The sequence below is a fragment of the Sander vitreus genome, chromosome 23, assembly GCF_031162955.1.
Source record: "Sander vitreus isolate 19-12246 chromosome 23, sanVit1, whole genome shotgun sequence".
In the NCBI taxonomy this organism is placed as follows: Eukaryota; Metazoa; Chordata; class Actinopteri; order Perciformes; family Percidae; genus Sander; species Sander vitreus.
This window is the reverse complement of record NC_135877.1, coordinates 22,289,156-22,310,617: the sequence shown is the minus strand read 5'-3', so window position 1 is coordinate 22,310,617 and position 21,462 is coordinate 22,289,156. Positions and strand designations below refer to the sequence as shown.

Here is a 21,462-nt window from a genome sequence, read left to right as displayed (position 1 = left end):
ACCATTGCTCACTTCTTCCTGTATTTTCCGAATGACTTCAGGTATTAAATACCTTTTTTGTGTGTGTTTGAAGGAGAGGAAATCAAGGATGTAACAGGAATTATAATGGCCCAATCCCAAAGTCCGGACTGACAGACTCACGGACTTTGGTGCGCATTCTCGCGAAATTCCTAAGGACTTAGGGTTGTCCCAATGTCTAATTTCAAAGGGCGTGAGTCTGAATCGATGCAGACTACAGTTCAAAGCGTTGTGACGTCTACCGCGGAGACCGTAGGGAAATCCGGAAATTACAAAAGGTAAACAACAGCACGACACACGACCACGAAACACAGACCAGCATGTCGTCCAGCTTGTACAACAAGCTGGACGACATGCCAACACGCCAATGTAACGTGATCTCGTGAAGTGCTGTCCCAATCCCATTTCTCCCTATCTGAGCCCATGTGGCTTCACACACTCACTCACTCAGCACCTGAGATCAGTTAAGTCTGGGAGTCTTTAGTCTTTAGTCCTCAGGGCTCACTTTGGGATTGGGCCAGTGTCTCCATGGATTCAGTAAATAACGCTTCGGGGCTACAACCTTAGGCAAGCTTTCAGCAAACCTTTGTTTACAATTTGGTGAATTGGTACCATTAAATCTAATCCGAATCAGTGTTTACCTTGAAACCATCCAGCAAATAGACGGTACCGTAGGGTGATTCAACGTCAATGCTCATTTTACACACAGTTTAACAACAAAAACGCTGAGTGAACATTACTAGCTACGCTTTCCCATGTTGTTTTTTGAGCGGTATGCACCCCCACTAACCTGGAAAACGGTTTTAAAACCGTAACGTTGATACAGCGTTCTCCTGCAGCGGGGAGGCAGAGGAACTGTCACCGCAGCGCTCGCTAACGTTAGCTTCTCGTCTCATCTGGGGTCTGATAACTTCAGTGTCCACAATGCTATTTTCCAATAAACTGTAGCTGTCATATTTCACGGGACCCGCGTGCGGATTTCATGTTAGACTCTCTGTTAATACAACACAGCTGACAGGTTAGACTCTCTGTTAATACAACACAGCTGACAGGTTAGACTCTCTGTTAATACAACACAGCTGACAGGTTAGACTCTCTGTTAATACAACACAGCTGACAGGTTAGACTCTCCCTGTTAATACAGCACAGCTGACAGGTTAGACTCTGCTAATACAACACAGCTGACAGGTTAGACTCCCTGTTAATACAACACAGCTGACAGGTTAGACTCTCCCTCTGTTAATACAACACAGCTGACAGGTTAGACTCTCCCTGTTAATACAACACAGCTGACAGGTTAGACTCTCTCTGTTAATACAGCACAGCTGACAGGTTAGACTCTGTTAATACAGCACAGCTGACAGGTTAGACTCTCTCTGTTAATACAGCACAGCTGACAGGTTAGACTCTCTCTGTTAATACAACACAGCTGACAGGTTAGACTCTCTCTGTTAATGCAACACAGCTGACAGGTTAGGCTCTCCCTGTTAATTCACGTGCTAGAAAGAGGTTTGCTAATGTTTTAAAGACCACACCGAAATATTCACTCTGACATTCTGGTTCTGCTTTGGATATCGTCAAGCGGGATCTCCGATCGTAATCAGTCCTTCACTGACCAATCAGCATTCATTAGCAGAATGCTAGCGTGTTATGGGCAACAACGACTCAACCTGTAAGAAATCGAAAGGACACAAGTACTCGTTCATTCAACTTTTGACCTATAATCCATGTTGAACTTGCAAAAACTACAATCAGATCTGAGATTTCTCAACGACAATCGGGCGAAAGAGACAAATGTAGCCGTCTAGCTCCATAGAGTCCCATTCATTTAGCATCTAGCTCCATAGAGTCCCATTCATTTAGCATCTAGCTCCATAGAGTCCCATTCATTTAGTAGCTCCATAGAGTCCCATTCATTTAGCACTGGACCGCCATCACCCGTAGTGGAACTCTGGTGGAACTGCAACCAAAGTAGGTCTAATGGGGCTGAATATGGAGTGGAACGGCTTTCTGTAGACGGGCTTTGGTGACAGGTAGTACTCACCCTGTTGTTTATTTGGTTGCCGTGACTTCGCGAGTGATGACGTCCTGTTACTGTTCCAGTTGCTCACCCTAAAGGGGTTATTCATCGGCCTCTCTCTCTCGCTCTCTCTCTCTCTGTCTGTTTCTTTCTCTCTCTCTCTCTCTCTCTCTCTCTCTCTCTCTGTCTCTCTCTCTCTCTCTCTCTCGCTGTCTCGCTCTCGCTCCGTCTCTCGCTCTGTATCGCTCTCGCTCCGTCTCTCTCTGTCTCGCTCTCTCTGTCTCTCTCTCTCTCTCTTTCCGTCTCTCTCTCTCTGTCTCTCTCCGTCTCTCTCTGTCTGTCTGTCTCTCTCTCTCTCTCTCTCTCTCTCTCTGTCTCTCTCCGTCTCTCTCTGTCTGTCTGTCTCTCTCTCTCTCTCTCTCTCTCTCATCGCCCTTCATTTTGTGTTTGCTGCCACATGTAGTTTAGTAGCTTTGGTAGAAGAGCCAGAAACATGTCTGTTGTCCTTAGTTTGATTCAGTTTAATAGGCTCTCATCGCTGATCAAATCACTGAAGCCATGTTGACGTGTCAAAAGGTGCTGTTAGTTACATAACTCCTAACGCTTTTAAAAGTAGTTCACACTATCTTTGATAACATTGTTGTAGATTTCAGTTCAGTGACTTGTTTTGTATGCAGCCCGTGTTGCTCACTTCTGTGAAATCTGAGGATTACAAACCACTAAACGTAATCACTTCCACCTGATCAGAGGGGGATTCTTTCCATTCTTGTCTCATTACGACAGCTGTCCTCTTCTGTATGCTCGCAGCCTTTATCTTTCTGCATAGCAGGCTGTCATGTCTGTTATATCTTGCTCTGTCCCTCCCCTCCCTACCAATCCTTTAACAAATATTCACATACTTGAGAGAACTTGATAAGTAAGCCACGTAAACATTCAGCATCTCTTTCAACATCCTATGAATGTTGTGCTCTTTAAAAAGGTTAAAGGAGACCTATTAGCTACCATTTTTAGATGTATACTTTGTGTTTGTACTAGAATATGTTTACATGCTTTAATGTTAAAAAAACATTTCATCTTTCTCATACTGCCCATGGCTGCTGCATCTGTATTCACCCTCTGTATGAGACGCTCTGTTGGAGCGATTGTCTCTTTAAAAAGCCCAGTCTGCTCTGATTGGTCGGCGTATCCGGATTCTCCGGATTGGTCAGCGTATCTGGATTCTCAGCATCTGTGCTCTGCTGTCCCTGCCTCTGTACGGTCCGTTGACGCCTGAGAATGACTGTATCGTCGTATATAGAGACGTGTACGTATGTAGAAAAAACTGTTGAAACCGGAGTGTTTGGGAACCCATGCGAAAGTTGACTTAAGAAGAGGAATAAATAAATCCTCCTAGAGATTAACATGGTTGTATTTCCGTTTGATTTGCATTGAGAGATGATCTTATGGAAAGTACCCCATGCCAGTCTCTAGGTATGGTGAAGGGTATGCGATGATGGGGGGGTATGGTGAAGGGTATGTGATGATGGGGGGCCAAGGGACCTTTATCAGGATGCATAGTATCCTGGATCCATGAAATAACTGGCCTTTCAAAATAAAAGTCTGCCTGCCTCTATGGGAATCTAACATAGGGGTGTACTGACTTATGCCCCCTGTATTTTAAGGAAGAACATTTATTTATTTATTTATTTACGATACATTATTCATTCACAAAGACATTTGGTGTCCTTTAAAGGTTGGATTTTTTCAATTTTTTTTAATTAAGGCATTAAGATCAATTTCCAAAAACAATTGTATTCCTCTTTTTAGTCAACTTTAGCATGAGTTCATACACTTATGAGCACCACTGTAACACCTCCTGTAAGGTTTGATACCCAGCCTTAGTTCTGTAGCTTGTGTTTTTCTGGGGAGCTTTATTTTGAAATTGGGTGAAGAATACCCTGCAGGGACCTACATGTCCCCATTTGTTTTTCTCTCTCTCTTAACTACACACAGAAGCTGTAATTAAGACATCACATATCTCAGACTTAATTCCTTTTTGTAATGGAGATGCTATCTGTCACTTCCCCTGGTCTTTCTCTTCTGGGCTGACTTAAAACTCACTTTCTGCTGCTTTCTCTTGTTTCCTCCACAGATGTACCTTCTCCTTCTAAAGCTCAGCCTCATCCTCTGATGCAATTCCCTACAGGCAAGTTCTCTCTGCTCGCGGTTTCCCCTCTTCCTCATTTAATTTTCCTTTCACCTATTCTTTAGTTCACTCCCCAACCGTTTGTCATTTAAGTGGCAAAAATAACCCTTTGCATGTAAGAAGCTGTAGATTTTTGTCACTTGTATAATAGCATATGATGCTTGTGGGTTTGTATTTTTAACACTAAACCGGATGTTTGACTTTGCTTGTGTTGCATTGTGACTCACATGTGATTGCTGTTGTAGAGTAGATTGACATGAACTTACTCAAGTATTAGAGTAGGAATAGTGATTCTCCTCAGAAACAATATTATTTTATTATATTTCGCAAACAATCTCTGAGAGGAATCATTATCTACCATCACTTAACAGTTTGTGTTTGTAAGACAGATTTTGGCATGGTTTATTGGCACCAGACCTGGGGAAAAAACATGTTTTACCACTATGCATCAAACCAGCGTGGTAAATACAGACCAAGAGCTGACAAATCCTGACTGTGGAAGGTAGTCTGCTCTCCCAAAAAACATTGGAAACCATATCATGAATAACCCAAAAAGCTGACTGTCAGAGCTCTCTGCCCAAAGACAAATGAGTTTCCTTCCCTACTTGATGCTGGATTTATCTTTCCCAACACTCAAAAGACAGTTCTATATCCTATTATTTCTATGGACTAGATCACCATAATGTTAACACAAAAATCGCTTCCGGGTAGACAAATGGCCATTATGATTTGCTGAGATATGTGTTTATTTCTGTTGTCATTTTCAGCCGTAACTGTAACGCTAAAATATATATAGTTGAGCACGGAGGTTAAGCCCCGGAGGTCCGACCTATCAGTGGTCTCTGCTCTAATTACTGTCCTGTGTTAGTCTGGATGCCAGCCGAGCTTAGCCCCGCCCACAACATTTGAGGTCGGGAAGTTCAGTCTGGACTTGATCCGTCGTGGAGCAACTATGCTCCAACCAGAGCTGTTTGGACCAATCAAATCGTCAGGGCGGGCTTTACACGATGATGGACAGATGATCAGCAGTAACGTAATCAACCACGTTACCAAAGAACGCTTGAATTGTATTACAACAAAGATGGCTGCCATTGCGTCTGTTCTAGAAGATATCGACAGCGCATTCCTTTTAAAAGAGGAACAGAGAACCGCGATCACGTATGTATACACGTTGCCATGCCCGTCCGCACAATTGCGGAATTGCTCTGATTGGTTGTAGGTCTATCCGTTGCTCTGATTGGTTGTAGGTCTATCAGTTGCTCTGATTGGTTGTAGGTCTATCCGTTGCTCTGATTGGTTGTAGGTCTATCCGTTGCTCTGATTGGTTGTAGGTCTATCCATTGCTCTGATTGGTTGTAGGTCTATCCGTTGCTCTGATTGGTTGTAGGTCTATCCAATTGAGTGCAGAGGCATTTTCTTTCCTGGTTGGGTTGAAACACGCCCCATAATCACAGCCCAATGGAGCAGACTCATATTCTGACAAGAATCTGAGTATGACGATGTCAGGCTAGTCCTGTGTTGCTTTGCTAGCGTCTTTGATAAACCAAATCTAGCGTTAGCAACATGTCACCGCCGGTCGGACTGACTTCTAGTTTGGGTGGCGTCGTTTTCTTTAGTCTGTGGCCCAACAGGTAGATTAGCTCTCCAAGCTAACGTTAGTCAAAGTGTTGACAAATGAAAGCGTCAAACATGCATTTTAGATGAGGGAGATGATAGTAGATCCAGTTGTTCCTCGTCCCTGTTTGCTCAGCGCTGTTAAATTGTATGCACAGGACTTAGGAGGTGTTTACCCGGAAAGTATTGGAAACAAACGTTTGGGTCAGAAGGATCTTATTTTATAGGTTTAGCCGTTACATTTTACTTGATTGATGATAACTGAATACAGGGCAGCATTACTTTAAGTAGGATAAGCAACAACTAAACAAATTCCAAGAGAAAAACCCACAATCTTTACCGCACTGTCTGTCATAAACATCAATTAGACTTTGCAGAGCTAATTAAATATTATTTTATAGTGGAGGTGGCCACCTCCAATGTCATAAAAGTTCATTTCCTTTTATTCTGCCTTCCACAGCCAACCTTTTAGCAGCACTTGTCTGGTGATGCCTTCCTCAAAAATGTTTTTAGTAACAGTTCTACCCAGGTGTGGTTGGCACCATAAGGAATGGAGTATGTCTTTGATATGTGCTGTATTGCATTCTCCCTCCTCCCTCTCTACTCAAGCACTTGGGCAGAAGGGTGATTCCCCTGCTCCCATCTCTCCTCTCTCCCCTCTTCACTCCCCCGACTCTCTGGAGGAGCTCTCTCTGACCGAGAGTCCCAACCAGCCCCCTACTTCGGGATTCGCTGCATCCTTGGTCTCCTTCTCCACTGAACCCCCCACTACTCATTCCAAGGACATGCCTTGGGTGGGTGAAGAGGGTGACTCTGGACCGGGCCTTAGTAAGAGTAAGGAAGACCTACTTGATCCGTTAGCCGGTCCTTACCTGAGTTTAGGGAAAGACCCAGGGCCTCATAATCCATGTGAAGACAGCGGAGTTTCCGTTTCGCCCGAGGAGAAGATGATTAGCTCAGACAGGTCCTCCGCTGGCCCCTCCCCCGTGAACCCCAAGATGAAGGTCCCTGAGTCTCACCTTGCCTCCTCTAACCCAACAGAGCCCTGGGATTCACCATTCCTTGCATCTCAAGACAACTCCAAGGTCTCCATGGATTCCTTCACCAAGGACACGGCTCCCGTTAGCTCTTCTGGGTACAAGCCGGACCTGCACGACAACCAGTCTGACGAAGATGATGACCTGATGTATGAGGTGAAGAAGAATAATAACCCATTTGAGGGCTATTCCCCACTGGCGGATAGTGGCTACTCCCATTTCGGAGACTCCAAGTCCGACAGCAGGGCCTCCAAAATGTCCGAGAGTCCCACTCCGGATCTGGTCCAGTACGGCCAGACTGGAGAATCCCAGGATACCCCTCCATCTTTCTTAGACGATGGGAAAACATTTGAGACGGGAAAGATGGCCGCTGACTCGCTCATGCAATCGGTGAATCAGTTCTCATCTGGTCTGAAAGATCTGAAAAATGATGATGACGAAGACGATGACGAGCAGGAAGAGGATTCAGCCTTGCCACCGTCGCTCCCAGACATCCTGAAGTCGTCCCCGCTCAACCCCGACAAAATGGACTCTGGCTCCTCGGAGGGAAGCCCTGAGCAGAGTCCCATCCTTGAACGGAGGATGATGGAGTCGCCCAACCCTCCAATCAACCTGTCGGCTAACAACCCGTTTGCCTTCGATGCTAAAGTGTCCCTGCTGAAGGAGATGACCGAGGAGCTGGAAGTGAAAGGCAAAGGAAAAGTTGAGGACGACAAAGGTTTTGACGCATTCGATCTTGTCAAAGGAGCCGAGGAAACCACCCCCAATAAGGCGAAAGAAGAGGAACCAGTCAAGGTCGAGCAGAAAGATTGGTTTTCAAGCCACGATTCTCCCAAAATGACCAAAGCGTTTGAGCCCCTTGACCTCCAGAGCAAAAAGACCCCCACTGAGGATTCAGACTCGGAGTCACCAACCGCAGACTCCCTGTCTCCGGTCCTGGAAGCCATGGCCAAGAACCCCGCCATCTTCCAGGTGGAAACGGAGAAGATGGACCAGAAGATGGAGATGGAGGAGCCAGAGTTGGCCGAGGAGGTCTCTGAGCATGAAGTCTCCTCTGAGGAGTTTGAGTTCATCGAGCGGCCACCGAGGGGCGTCATCGACGAGTTTCTCGAGGCTCTGGATACTTCCAAGTTTGCCTCTTCCAAGCCCCCAGAGATCCCCATGGATGAAGATGATGACCTAAGCTTTGGGCAGAGAGATGTGGCTCCATTTTCTGCTCCGCCTGTGACAAAAGTAGCACCGCCCCCCGAGGTCGAAGAGGAGGCTCCAAGTCAGAGCTCCTACCTCCTCCTCACGCAGGCTTCCCCCCAGAAGAGCAAGGCCGAGCTGGAGAAGCTCGACATCCAGCAGCCCGCACCCCAAGCTCCGCTCATCCACTCCCCCGTCCGCAAACCAGAGGAGGCGGTCGCTAAGAAGAGCGTGGAAGAAGGCACAGTGCTTAAGATGCCAAACGTGAACATAAGAGCAGGTAAAATAAAGCAGTCCCGGCATGGAAACCATCCCTCCACATCCTCCTCAGTTTTCACTGGCACTTCCATGATCATCGGCATCATTTTCATCTTCACTCTTTTGTTCTCCTCCTTTCTATTTTCTGCCAACCAACCAGCAGCCAGTATTTACTTTAGATCCCATCACTTTCTCCCTCGTGTCACTTTTTCCTTTCTTGCATCCTCCCTTCTTCTGTTTTTTTTGTTTTTACCCTTTCTTTGAAAATTAACCCTCGCATTTTGTAGAGTCTGGTTTAATCTGTGGTTGTGTGTTCCATCGCAGTTCGAGCTTTTTTGCTTTTGCTGCATTTTGTGCATTTCCGTCTCATTATAATGACATAATTTCTGTCTACCTGATCATTTTATCTTTACATTTTAAGATGAGGTAAGTAAAACGTGATAACTGTTCTGTCGGAAAACATAAGCACCTTTTTCATTGTCTCTTTTAAAAACCACTGGAAAGAAAGTACAAGATACTAAAGATCTTTTATGCACGATGACGAACAGAAATGAGAAATCGTGGGATACAGACCGACCAACGTGACATCATGACTTTGCGTAAACATACACGCCACTTTCCTAAAGCCATGTGCCGTGTTAGCTGTACGCATTTTGAGCTATGGCGAGGCCACGGTTGGGTTTAGGAAAACAACAAACGTGGAAACTACTCGCTACGGCGTAAATTCACACGCAGTCGCAAGGTAATGTAGGTCAATGGAGGCCAAACGGCGTTGATAAACATGCTAAAAAATGAGTATGCGTCTTTATAACACGCCAACAATGGCATACGAGTTGGCGTGTCATACATGCGCCACTTCATGAGACCAGTCTGGTTACTGACGTACAACTCGTCGCGTCATTTCCATTTTCACCCTGAGCATTTTTGCGGTGGAATTGGATGACCTTTCTGTCTGGTTTTAGCTTCTCTCTGCTCTAGAAATAACTCGAGATGCTGATCAGAAACCCAACACCACTTTATAGACCACAAACACACACACACACACACACACACACACACACACACACACACAGAGCTACCAACCACACCCTGTTACTGCCTCTGAGTCATGTGCTTCTTTTCCGCACCCTGTTACACAGATTGCGTCAGATTTTATGCACCTGAGGTTCTACCTTTGTGCCAAATAACTTGAACTGCAGTGACTTTAGAGGAGGTTGAGCTTTCTATCGAGTACGCTCTCTAAATATTTACCTAGGCGTGTTATTAAGCCTTCTCTAAACTGATTTTTGACTTGGTTTGAAATAGAAAACATGGATGTATTAAGGTTGCTGGAAGATCCAAGTATCCACTATAGATTTGTTCACTAGATCATAAGTAGCGTTCATGTATGACAACAAACATGAAATGAATGCCTTCACTTTAAAAACCGTGATACTGCTGCTGTTGTACCATTTACATTCTTTCCACATGAGAGAAAATGACTCCCAGAAAAGTCAAGACTACTTTTTGAAGTACAAAACATGTAAAAACCAAGTCAAAGAAATCATTTTAGTCATTTAATCAAGCAATATTTGCTGGTTCCAGCTAGGGCTGTGTGGGGATTTGCTGCATTTCTTTGCTTTTATGACGGTAAACTAAATATCTTTTAGTTTTTGGACAGTTTGTTCGGACATCTGAAGACGCCAGATGGGTCTCTCACACCTTGTAACTAACAATTAGCTCTTTTGTTTTTGCCAATAATCGTCAGTTGCAGCCCTCAGGAGGATTGGTGTGGGTTATTTGGGAGGGGGGGTACTTCCTCTTTTGTGGACATAATTCATGCAATTGATGGAAATAGTCCACTTGATAACCTTAATGGTTCTTCTGCCCCTTCCTCTAATATCCAAGGCAAGTTTAAAGCTCCGATGTGTGGGAGTTTCTCCCGTCTAACGTAGAGATCACACATCGCACCACGCAGTTCAAAGTACGTATTACAGCTACGGTAGCCTTCACGCTTCAAAAAGACGCTCTCTTGCTCTTTTCAATATCTGTTTTACTTTTTCTAAGAATACGACGAAGACTCCTGTTCCTGAAATTTGGGTTTTTGAATACGTGGCGGTCCTCCGTGTTTCCTTCTTCAAACGTGCCGGGGCCGGGAAGCTACGATAGCCGTTAGCAGCATTAGCAGCAGCTGGGAGTTCATTATGTGACAGAGAAAACACACACACACACACACACACACACACACACACACACACGTGGAGCAGTATATCCTTGATCAGCAGTATGTCCTGTATGTCTCTTACCAGCTAACGTATTTCAAGATGGAGCATGAATATGGAGCGTCTCCCCCAGTTCATGAAAATGTAAAATTTCAAACCAGATTCTGAGAATGAACAACTAAACACGTTACACACTGGGGCTTTTAAAGTCTTCTTGTTGATGTGCAAACCTCAGTGTTTGTCTGTCTTTATTGCACCCTGAGGCAACTGCGTGAGAATAAAACTGATGGAGTGATATTACAGAGACCGTTCTGTTAAAACGGATGCATAGCTGCCTTCTTCGGGGGCTCTTAGGAGGTGATGAATGACTCCCCCGAGGCTCCGCTGTCTCTCTGACGACAACAACTGCTAGTCTTCATTTTAATGGATGACTCCGTTTTATTTGAACCGATATCGATCGGTTAATACACACACACACACACACACACACACACACACACACACTGTGAGTAATGCCAACCACAGCGTTGCAGACTGTATCTGAAGCAGAAGGACTTTGCTCTTTTGGGACGAGCTTTAACTGCGTTTGTCGGAGGGATCTCCTGTTAATTAAAGCCGCCTCCTCCTCCTCCTCCTCCTCCTCCTCCTCCTCCTCCCCTCCTCCTCCTCCTCCTCCCTGCATTGCGACACTGGCAGGACCACAAAGGGTTTCTCCGACCCAGAAACCACTCAGCAAATGTTCATTATACAACTTGAGGCGCAGAGCTGCGATCTGAACATAAGTCCCCCTCCTTCACGCTGGGAGCAGCTCGCTTCATTTGAGTTTTTCTCCTCCGATATGAACGTCCGACTGATACCAGAATTATACTTTCTCATTCCTTTTCTTTACTCAGATGTTTGTGTTTTTTATGGCTTAACACAAATGGCAACAAACTGTTATTTTTTAGGGCTGAAACAAACGATTATTATTCCTATTTATTATTCTGCCGGTAATTTAGTTTGGTCTGTAAAAATCAGAAAATAGAGAGGGGGGGGAAAAAAAAGTCCCATTGCTGCTTTTCCTCGAGCTGGAAGTGACGTCTTCGTATGTTTTGTTTTGTCTGACAGTCAGTCCAAAACTAAAGAGTGATGGCAGCAAATCTTTGTGCCTGAACATTAAATGATAACGCGATTATGAGTTGGTTCTGTCTTTCGGGTAATTGATTTACAGTCTAATTATCTCAAATGATTGACTAAATGTTGGCAGTCAGAGGTGCTGCGTGGCGTCTGTGTTGTGGCTTTAAGCGGCTGCACACATGTACGTTGGTACAAGTATTTTTTACTGTTAAAATATAGTTTTGGTGCGTTAAAGGTGCCGTAGGTAGGATTGTGAAGATCCAGGACTTAGCCAAAAAATGTGAACATCAACAACTTCTCAGTCCCTCCCCCCTTTCTGCTAAAGCCCAAACGGTCTCCAAAGCCCCTCCCCCCACAAGGGAGAATGAATGTGTGTGCATGAGCAGTGATTGACACGCAGTTAGACACCCCCCCTGGCCCTGATTGGTGCATCTGAACAGGGAGCGGCGGACACTACAGGCTGCAGGTGGAGCCAGAGGAGCCAGATTCTTGTTTTAATGACCTGCTTCATGTAGTTCTACTGGAACATAGGGTCAGTTTCAGCAGATATGACAGACGGGGAGTTTTAGAAGTCTCACCTACTGCACCTTTTTAGGTGATTGCAAGTGCAGATTACGTTGCAGTAACTAAAAATAAGCAGGTGGGTTTTTTTGTCTAACATTTGTTAGACTTGCATCAGATCTAACCTTTGACCCTGTGTGTGTGTGTGTGTGTGTGTGTGTGTGTGTGTGTGTGTGTGTGTGTTTTGGAAGGGTCACTTTGTCTCTCTGAGGACGATCTTTGTACTATCCTTTATGTTCAGCCGTCTCTTGTTTGTTTGTAGCGGGGCAGCGACTGATAAAGAGGCAGGTCAGTGGAAACATCCCATACTACAGTCAGTCAGTCAATCATCTATTCATACAGCAAACCAGCACGTATCCAAAGTGCTTTACATGAAGGACCAAGAATAAAACAACATAATAAAGAATAAAACCTATAGTAAAATCAAGAACGGTTACATAAAAACCAGTTGGACACATAGAGCTTTTAGATAATGAGACCAGGACAGTTCATTGATCCAGAGATTTCTCTGCGACTGACGCCTCGCTTGTCACTCACCCAAAAACTGCTGCATTGTGTGACCGTTACAGGTTTTCTGTCATAGTTCAATGAGGTTTTATGAATGAGAAATAGTCTGGAAGAGAGACAGAGGGATCTAAAAGGAGCAGGTGCCCTCTAGTGGAAGAAGTCGGTGATTACAACTGAGATGATGAAGTCTTAAACAAGTAATCAGATATTATGTTTAACACCAGATACACTGAAATCATTTCAGCCTCAGTAGGGAACCCAAAAAAACCTCTTACATTTAATACTTCCTTTACAAAATGTCTCAACATTTTCTAGGATTTTGTAGGATTAAACAAATGCCGTAATGTCGTGACTAAACATTTCACGTTAATGGTGTACAAACACATAAATTAAATGCAGGTAACATTTCTTGGTAGAGGCTTCTGTTCTCGGGTTTAAACTCCATACTGATTTTCCGTTATATGGCCCGTGAAGTCCATCCTTAGTGGTATTAAAAATGTCTTAAAGTCTTAAATATGGGCGCCTGGGTAGCTCACCTGGTAGAGCAGGCGCCCATATATAGAGGTTAACTCCTCAACGCAGCAGCAGCCGCAGGTTTGACTCTGCCCTGCGGCCCTTTGCTGCATGTCATTCCCCCTCTCTCTCTCCCCTTTCATGTCTAAGCTGTCCTATAGAAATAAAGACCCAAAATGCCCCAAAAAAACCAAAAAGTATTACATTTAACTTGGAGAATCCTGGGGGGTTCCCTGCTTATGTAGTCAAGATTATTTTGTATTTAGGTTTATGTCTTTGTTCTGACCGGTACATTATGTTCAGCTTTCCTGCTCTCCCGTAAATTCCTGGAAATCTTGGCAGCGTTTTTTGAAAATGAGCTAATTTTGGCAGAGAACCAGCCATTATTTTGTGTTATCCCTAAACTGCTTGTTGGAAACGGTGACGGTGACTGAAAAGATTAGTCTGGGTGTTACTGGATACTACTGTTCCAAAATGACTTTAGGTCTTATGATACCTTTACAAAAGAGGGCAAAGTATTAAGACACAAATATTAAATGTAGCTCCACAATGCTAAACTGATGCAAGTATCCATAGGAGAACTCCTAATAGTAAAGAAATGGGAGCGAGAGCTGAGCCCTGAGGGGAACGCAATTAATTGGGAGACAGTTTGGGACATTTCCCACTGTTCCAAGAACCCAAACCACCAGCAGATCCACTTCAACATATGCCATAGGACATACTGGACTCCTCAGAAGAGATACGTCTCTAAAGTCATTCCTACTCCCTACTGCACGTTCTGCCAACCTGAACAAACAGGAACTTTCCTGCACATGGTCTGGGAGTGTGACCAGGTCTGGGAGTGTGACCAGGTCTGGGAGTGTGACCAGGTCTGGGAGTGTGACCAGGTGCATGAGTTCTGGAATAAAACATCAATAATATCTGATGTGATAGGATGTCGACTTCCTACAGACCTGATTGCTTTGTTACTTAATGATGACTTTAATGGCGTTTTTCCATTACATGGTACCTGCTCGCCTCGCCTCGCCTCGACACACTGTGCGTCCGTTTTCCATTGCAGATTTTAGGACCGCCTCAGCGTGGCTGGTCGTCATAGCCTAACGCGACACACACACAGAACGTGGAAGGTGTGTTGTTGTTGCCAGAAGACTCATTTAGTTTCAAATGAAGCTGGAGGCAGCAAATAAACACAGCTTGTTAAACTGTTACATACCGGGTTTGTTCAGGACGCCCCCGTCTGTCGCTTTCACGTCACCTTTTCGGCTCACCTCAGCTCGCTGGGAACCTCGACTGAGGTGGTACTAAACAAAATACCTGTTAGCAGGTACCAGGGACTTTTTTTTGTAATGGAAAACCCAAAAAGGAGCGTAGAGGCGAGTCGAGCAGGTACCCTGTAGTGGAAAAGCGGCATTAATTCCACCTGCTCGGGAGACAGAGGAGGATATGGCTAGCCGGCTCAACTGCAACCAAGAAAAAGATAGCTCAGCACTGACCCCCCCCCCACTCGCTTTGTATAAAACAGTGGTTGGCGTATTTTCTAGACATAGTTATGCTGGAGCTCTCTACAGCCAGGATTAACAAAGCCAAGTCATCTACTATAGACCTATGGGAAACACAGCAGCACAAATATCAGACCTGACGACCTCAGCATCACAAGAACTAGAGGAGGGCTAGGCAAGGTGGGGCTTCTGTTTATTTAGGTTTTCCTCGAGACCGCAGAGGGTGGGGGGTGGGAGAGGGTTTTTGTTCTTGTTCTGTATGTCTACTGATAAAAAAAACAATAAATTGATCTTAAAATAAAAATGTAGCTCCACAAGAACTTAACTTCTAATAGGATTTTATGGGATCTAATAAGACTTATTTAATTATTAGATTATAAACTAAATATCTTTGGGTTTTTGGACTGTTGCTCGGTCAAAACAAGAGCATTTTTAACCATTTTATCGACTCCTGTATCATGTAAATAATCACATGATTAATCCACTAATGAAACCAATAGTTAGTTGAAGCTCCAAAGCAGATATGTAATGCTTTCTTTCAGCACTTCACAGTTAACCTGCAGGCTACCAGCTGAGTAGTTGGGTAAGGAGTTGCAGTTACTTTGTTTTTTAACCCGTTTTAATATATCAAACACCAAGCAGGTTTCCGTTGAAGCTGCCCGATGCAGTAAATACAACCCAATCAGTTTCACATAGATGGACTAAAAGTCCTTCATCTGCTCCCTCTCACTGCCTCGTCAGCGGAGGGGAGGGGGGGAGGGATGACGAAGGGAAAGCAGGGGTGAGATAAAGCATGAAGAAACTGGGGGGTGAAAGTTGGTTTGAGAAAAAGGAGGGGAAAGGGAAGATCAGATTGGGGGGAGGAAGGGAGAGAGCATGCCAAAAAGGCTGAGCAGAGAGGAAGGGGAGGCAGAGAGGGAGGGAGGAGAGAGGGAGAGGCAGGGAGGGAGGGGGAGGGAGGGTGAGGCGGAGAGAGGGTGAGGCAGAGAGAGGGAGGGGAGGAGGGGAGGGAGAGGGAGGGTGAGGGTAGGGAGGGAGGGAGGGAGGAGGCGGAGAGGGAGGGAGGAGGGAGGGGAGAGGAGGGAGGGAGGAGGAGGGAGAGAGGGAGGGAGAGGGAGAGAGGAGGGGAGGCAGAGGAGGAGGGAGGGAGGGAGGGAGGGAGGGAGAGAGGGTGAAGGAGAGAGGGAGGAGGGTGAGAGAGGGAGGGAGGAGGGGAGGGGAGGGAGGGTGAAGCAGAGAGGGAGGAGGGTGAAGAGGGAGGGAGAGGGAGGGAGGGTGAGAGAGGGAGGGGGGAGAGAGGGAGGGGGGGGGGAGGGAGAGACGTTTATAGTTGCTGCGTCAGAGCGCTGGCAGCAGGCAGTCATCTGACAGCAGCGAGTTCATTCGCTCGCTGCAGTCTCCCCCACAGGAAGCCTCGCTCAGGTTCTCTCCTCCCTCCTCTTCCTCCTCTTCCTCCTCCTCCTCTGCCTGCAGCCCAACACACACACACACACACACACACACACACGTTCACCACCTCTTGCTCGTCCGTCTCTTGTCTGGAATGTGTGTTTGCTGATCGGACGGCATGGAGAACAACTCTGTGGACAGAAAGGAGTGCGAGCCGGCCTCGAAGCTCTGGAGAGATCAGGGTATCTATGCCTCCACCTTTCTGTCTTTGTCTCGTTGGACAGCTTCTACGCTGTGGTTGGAGCGGGACGCTGTGGGACGTGTCCACTGCTGCAAGGTGCTTTTGGGAATAAACGCCGTCCCAAATAGCTTGTTTAACGCTATGGCTCTTCTTTCATGCTGATTTGAAAGAAATAGATATTTGACATTGATGCTTAAAGCAGAGACGACCTCTGACTAGACTGGTTGTGTGAAAGAGTCGGACGTTGCAGCGCGTTTAGCTGGACCTTGCCTGTCCTGTCTGTCCCATCGCTGTCTCGATGAATTCTGGACTGCAGTTGAGCTTATCGATTAGTTGTGAACAGTTTTTTCATAATCACTTGAGTTATTTTTTGTGTAACTGAAATGTGACTGTCTTCTAGTGTCTTCTCTCCTCTGGGACAGTAAACTGAATATCTTTGAGTTGGGGACAGAACGAGACATTTGAGGACGTCCTCTTGGGTTTTTGGGACACTCCGATCCACATTTTAGAGACCAAACTACTCATTAATTCATCCAGAACATAATCCACGATGAAAATAATCATTAGTTGCAGTCCTGGACTGTAGGATATTTCCATTTGATTGCATGTGGCGTCTAGTGTTGTATTGACTTATTATTAAGATTATGAAGGGGAGTCAATCAAGCTTTGCTAAATGTTTATCACCGCGCTCCGTTCATCTTTGGGACTACTTTTTGTTGACGTGACTTGACCCGATGGTGACTCCTCGGCTGTTTTTCTTGCCTTTTGTACCGGCAGGCTCTGCGTCCTCACAGATAACATGATTGCAGGGGGGGGTTTCCTACAGAGAGGACCTTTGGACGGCCGGCCAGTCAGCCGCTGTGACCAAAGGTGGACAGTAGAGAAGAGCAGCTGGCAGGTTAATGATTGGCTAGTAGTGTGGTCGGGGATATGCTAATGAGCTGGAGGACAGTCAGGACAGAGCTTTCAGGACTGTGCTCCGTGCTTGCTGAGTGCCGAGTTGCACTAAATGCTTTTGCTCTTGGGGGGGGTGATCTAGAACTACTGTATCTGTAAAGTGTCCTGAGATAACTCCTGTTAGGATTTACTATAATAATATACTATAAATCTAATTGTGTGATAGACAAACTAACACGCAACTGGTTTTACATCCCCAGGGGACGAGATATTTTAGTCAACTAACGCTTGTGATTTTCTCGATTTAGTTGATTTAACGGACAGATCTGTGCTCCGAGTGGTTGTTATGACTAGAAAAGATCAATATAAATGCATGAGTTTCTCCACAAAGAATCGGGCAAAAGGATTTTAACAGAGATGTGCTCAGACGTTTCTTGGAAATAAATCATTCGGCATGAAAAAGCATAAAAAAATGACTAATGGACTAACGAAATCCTAGTTGACGAAGGCCAAAAAGGGCCGATTGGTCGACTAACGTGTGAGCATTTTGTGGCTTTTCATTGTCCTAAAATGATTATTTCTTTGCGTGAAAGAGCACTTCGATCGACTGAGAAAATGAAAGCCTTCGTTTCGTATTTGTCCATTTTTTATTTTAGGATCTACAATAAATGAATCATTACAAGTTGCAGAAGCCCAAAGAGATCCATTTCTCCCTCCAGCTTTCAGTGTAAACACCCAAAGAAATGCACTGTACATATAAAACCAGAACAACTCCTAAAAGGAAACGCCCAAAGTCATGATGTGCAACTTCCAAAGATGTCTGACAGAAACCACAGACGTAAAGACGAGCTAGAAGGTGATCACACGTCTTCTCAAAACGGCCCCGTTTTCCTCGAGGTGCAACGACAACGTTGGTCCGTGTTGCAAATGCAACACATGCATAAAGTTGTGTTGTTCCAGGCGACCCCTCACGCAGGTTTCCCTTCAACCCGTGTCCTGCCCTCTCATTGGCTGCAGCTCCCAGACAGCATGCTAGGCATCTCGAATGCATCTGCGAGGCGTCTTTGAACCGTTCGCACATCGTGCTCGAGCGCCGATATGCCTCTGAGCTTTTATCAGGGAGCCCCGAACACCGTTTCAGGGTCTGGGTCCTCCCACTGTCAAACATGTCATTTCCACACTTAACTTCACGATCTGGCAATCGGAGATGATCACTTAAAACCAGGTTGATTTCATACGGACGCTTTCGTTTCACAACCTCGTAGCTCGGGGTCAGTCTACCTCCTGAGGGTTTAGACATTATGACTGATGATCTAAATCCTTACGGAGGAAATTGATGGGACTTTTACTTCCGGAACCACACTGTTGAGCTCTCTATCCTGTATACAGACTGTCATATACTGAATATAGAGTCTTATACTGAATATAGACTGTGAGCATTAGCATGTTATCACATGGTGCGTCCTGTTGCCTGCTGATCTTCATGTGTCCTGCTGCGGTCGCTTCTCATCTCAACACTGAAGCCTTTGTGCGTGCGTGTGTGTGCGTGCGTGTGTGTGTGGGGGGCTGTGTGCTTCATAACGGAGCCTGCGCCCGGCTCAGTTCATCGAGCCGGTAACGAGCAAGGACGGCGAAGTGTTGGCTGCTCGACTGAAAGAAGCTGCTGTGTTTCTGTCAGCAGGGTTTGTGTGACGCCTTAGGCCCGAGTCGCCCGATGATGAATAAGCACATTTTGGTGCGAGTGTCAGCAGTATGTAATCCATCGTTGGGAATGAGGAACATCATCGTCTTTCACATCACGTGTTTTCACCGACAGAATTACTCCCCTTCTCTTCTCTGCTTCCTGAAGTCATTGTGATGTGTTCATCGGGGAGGAAACCCAAACCGACTCTCTTCAGTGGTCAGAGCGTGTTTTATAAAAGCTGCACAGCAACGACCAGTCACATTTAATAAAGCCTCACAAATGACTTGTAGTTGATTGCCGTCCTGCAACTTTCAAGACCAGTACAATCCTGTAAAATGAAACCAGTTGGTAGTTGCTGCCTTTGTGTAGAGAAGATTCAAAGGACCATGTTTTTGCAGCTTGTTAACTGTGAATATGTTCTAGTTTCTTCTCTCCTCTCTGACAGTAAACTGAGGGTCCTATCTCGCACCCGGCGCAGCGCGACCCAAGAGTCTTTGCTAGTTTAAGACCGACCCAGTTGTCAGTTTCCCGTCCAGCGCCCACGTCGTTTAAATAGTAAATGCACCTGCACCCATCTGTGGCCCATGGGCGTGCTGGTCTTACAGGGAGGTGTGTTCAGGTGCATTCTGGGCGTGCTGGTCTTACAGGGAGGTGTGTTCAGGTGCATTCTGGGCGTGCTGGTCTTACAGGGAGGTGTGTTCAGGTGCATTCTGGGCGTGCTGGTCTTACAGGGAGGTGTGTTCAGGTGCATTCTGGGCGTGCTGGTCTTACAGGGAGGTGTGTTCAGGTGCATTCTGGGCGTGCTGGTCTTACAGGGAGGTGTGTTCAGGTGCATTCTGGGAGTATTGCTATCTTGAGGCAGTGGGAAGTGATGGCACCATTGACCAACAAAAAACCTGGTCTAAAGTCAATAACGCAGCATTTCATTGTTATTTTAACAGAGCATTAGTAAAATGCTCCTAGGCTCGTGCACAGCACGTGCACACTATGCTTGTTACACACACAGGGACGCACAGCAGCACACACACACACACACATGCAGAAGATTACTAATACAAACATTACGGTGCAAATCCTCCATCATAACAGCAATGCTCCAAGGTCCAAACGCGCCTGGCTTTTAAAGGGAATGGGAGATGATCTCTGATTGGTTGATTGCATGTTACGCCCAAAACACACCTCTGATTAATGAAGACACTAAGGTCAACCCTTTAGAACCATGCGCCCGGCACACGGACCCTTTTTTCCGCCGTCAAACTAGCAAAAGTGGATTTGGACACGCCCTAAACACACCTGCACCAGGCTTGCGCTTATATCGTTAAAATAGGGCCCTAAATATCTTTGAGTTGTAGACAAAACGAGACATTTGAGGACCTCATCTTGGGCTTATGAGGACTGATCCACATTTTTCACCATTTTCCAACCACACAACTAATCCAGTAATCGAGGAAAATGACTTGATTGTTTGACTGATATCATGCCAGTATATTGAAGCCAGTGGCTCTCCCAGCATGCACCTGGTGTTCCTGCACAGCTCAGCTTGGCGTTCCTTACATGGATTTCTAACCAATGCACAGTCTCTCTTTCTTCCCTTCCACTGGGCTGGATTTGAATTCTTAACTTGTATCTGTTCTGCGTTTATGGAGCTGGTGTTTCTTTTTACAGCCGGTTAGGTAACGTGCCTCCACCCCGCTGCCGCTGTCATAATCCTCGTTAGAAACCCTGTTACTGTGCAATAACAGACGGCCTTTCACACACATACACACTCTGTCTGACTTGGTTGAACTTTGAACATCACGCAGTGTCACAAAGTGTAGATCACATGTTTCCACCAGCCTGAAGTCACTCACATTTGGAACACACACACACACACACACACTCAGACACACACACACACACACACACTCAGACACTCAGACAGACGGATGGACAGAGACACACACACACACTCAGACAGACGGATGGACAGAGACACACACACACTCACGGACGGACAGAGCACACACACACACACACACACACACACACACACACACACGGACGGACAGAGACCCACACGGACACACACACGGACGGACAGAGACCCACACGGACAGAGACAGACACACACGGACGGACAGAGACCCACACGGACACACACACACACACACACACACACGGACAGAGACAGACCCACACACACTCACAGACGGATGGACAGAGACACACACACACACACACACACACACGGACAGAGACAGACACACACACACACACACACACACACACACACACACACACACACACATGCATAATTTATTATCTGATTTATATTATGTTTTAATAATCTGAGTCTGTAAAGTAACGTCCAAAAAAAGGAGTGTAGTAAAAATATTTCTGTAAATTTAAAAGGGGAAATAATCAAGTAAAGTACAAGTACCTTGAATGTGTACTTCAGTACAGAACTAAAGGAAACCATATGGGATTATGAGTCATATTTTCAGTACAAGTTCATTAAGATAATCGCTGAAAGATGATTTTTCATCAGATTATTT

The 21,462-nt window shown here is 45.7% G+C and overlaps 1 protein-coding gene across 9 annotated transcripts in view; it reads left to right on the top strand.

The window, feature by feature from the left end:
• Positions 1-21,462, top strand: part of LOC144512368 (reticulon-1-A-like) — a 51,734-nt gene that overhangs the window by 9,083 nt on the left and 21,189 nt on the right. For 2 of the 9 annotated variants that reach the window (XM_078243076.1, XM_078243077.1), the window contains 2 exons: positions 4,170-4,223; positions 6,879-8,342. The exons of 2 other annotated variants lie outside the window; for them this stretch is intronic. In XM_078243076.1, coding sequence (XP_078099202.1) covers positions 4,170-4,223; positions 6,879-8,342 — 1,518 coding nt within the window. Of the gene's footprint in view, positions 1-3,298; positions 3,342-4,169; positions 4,224-6,446; positions 8,343-21,462 lie in introns of those variants that run through there. 5 more of the 9 variants (XM_078243080.1, XM_078243079.1, XM_078243078.1 and 2 more) reach the window with 4 other exon arrangements.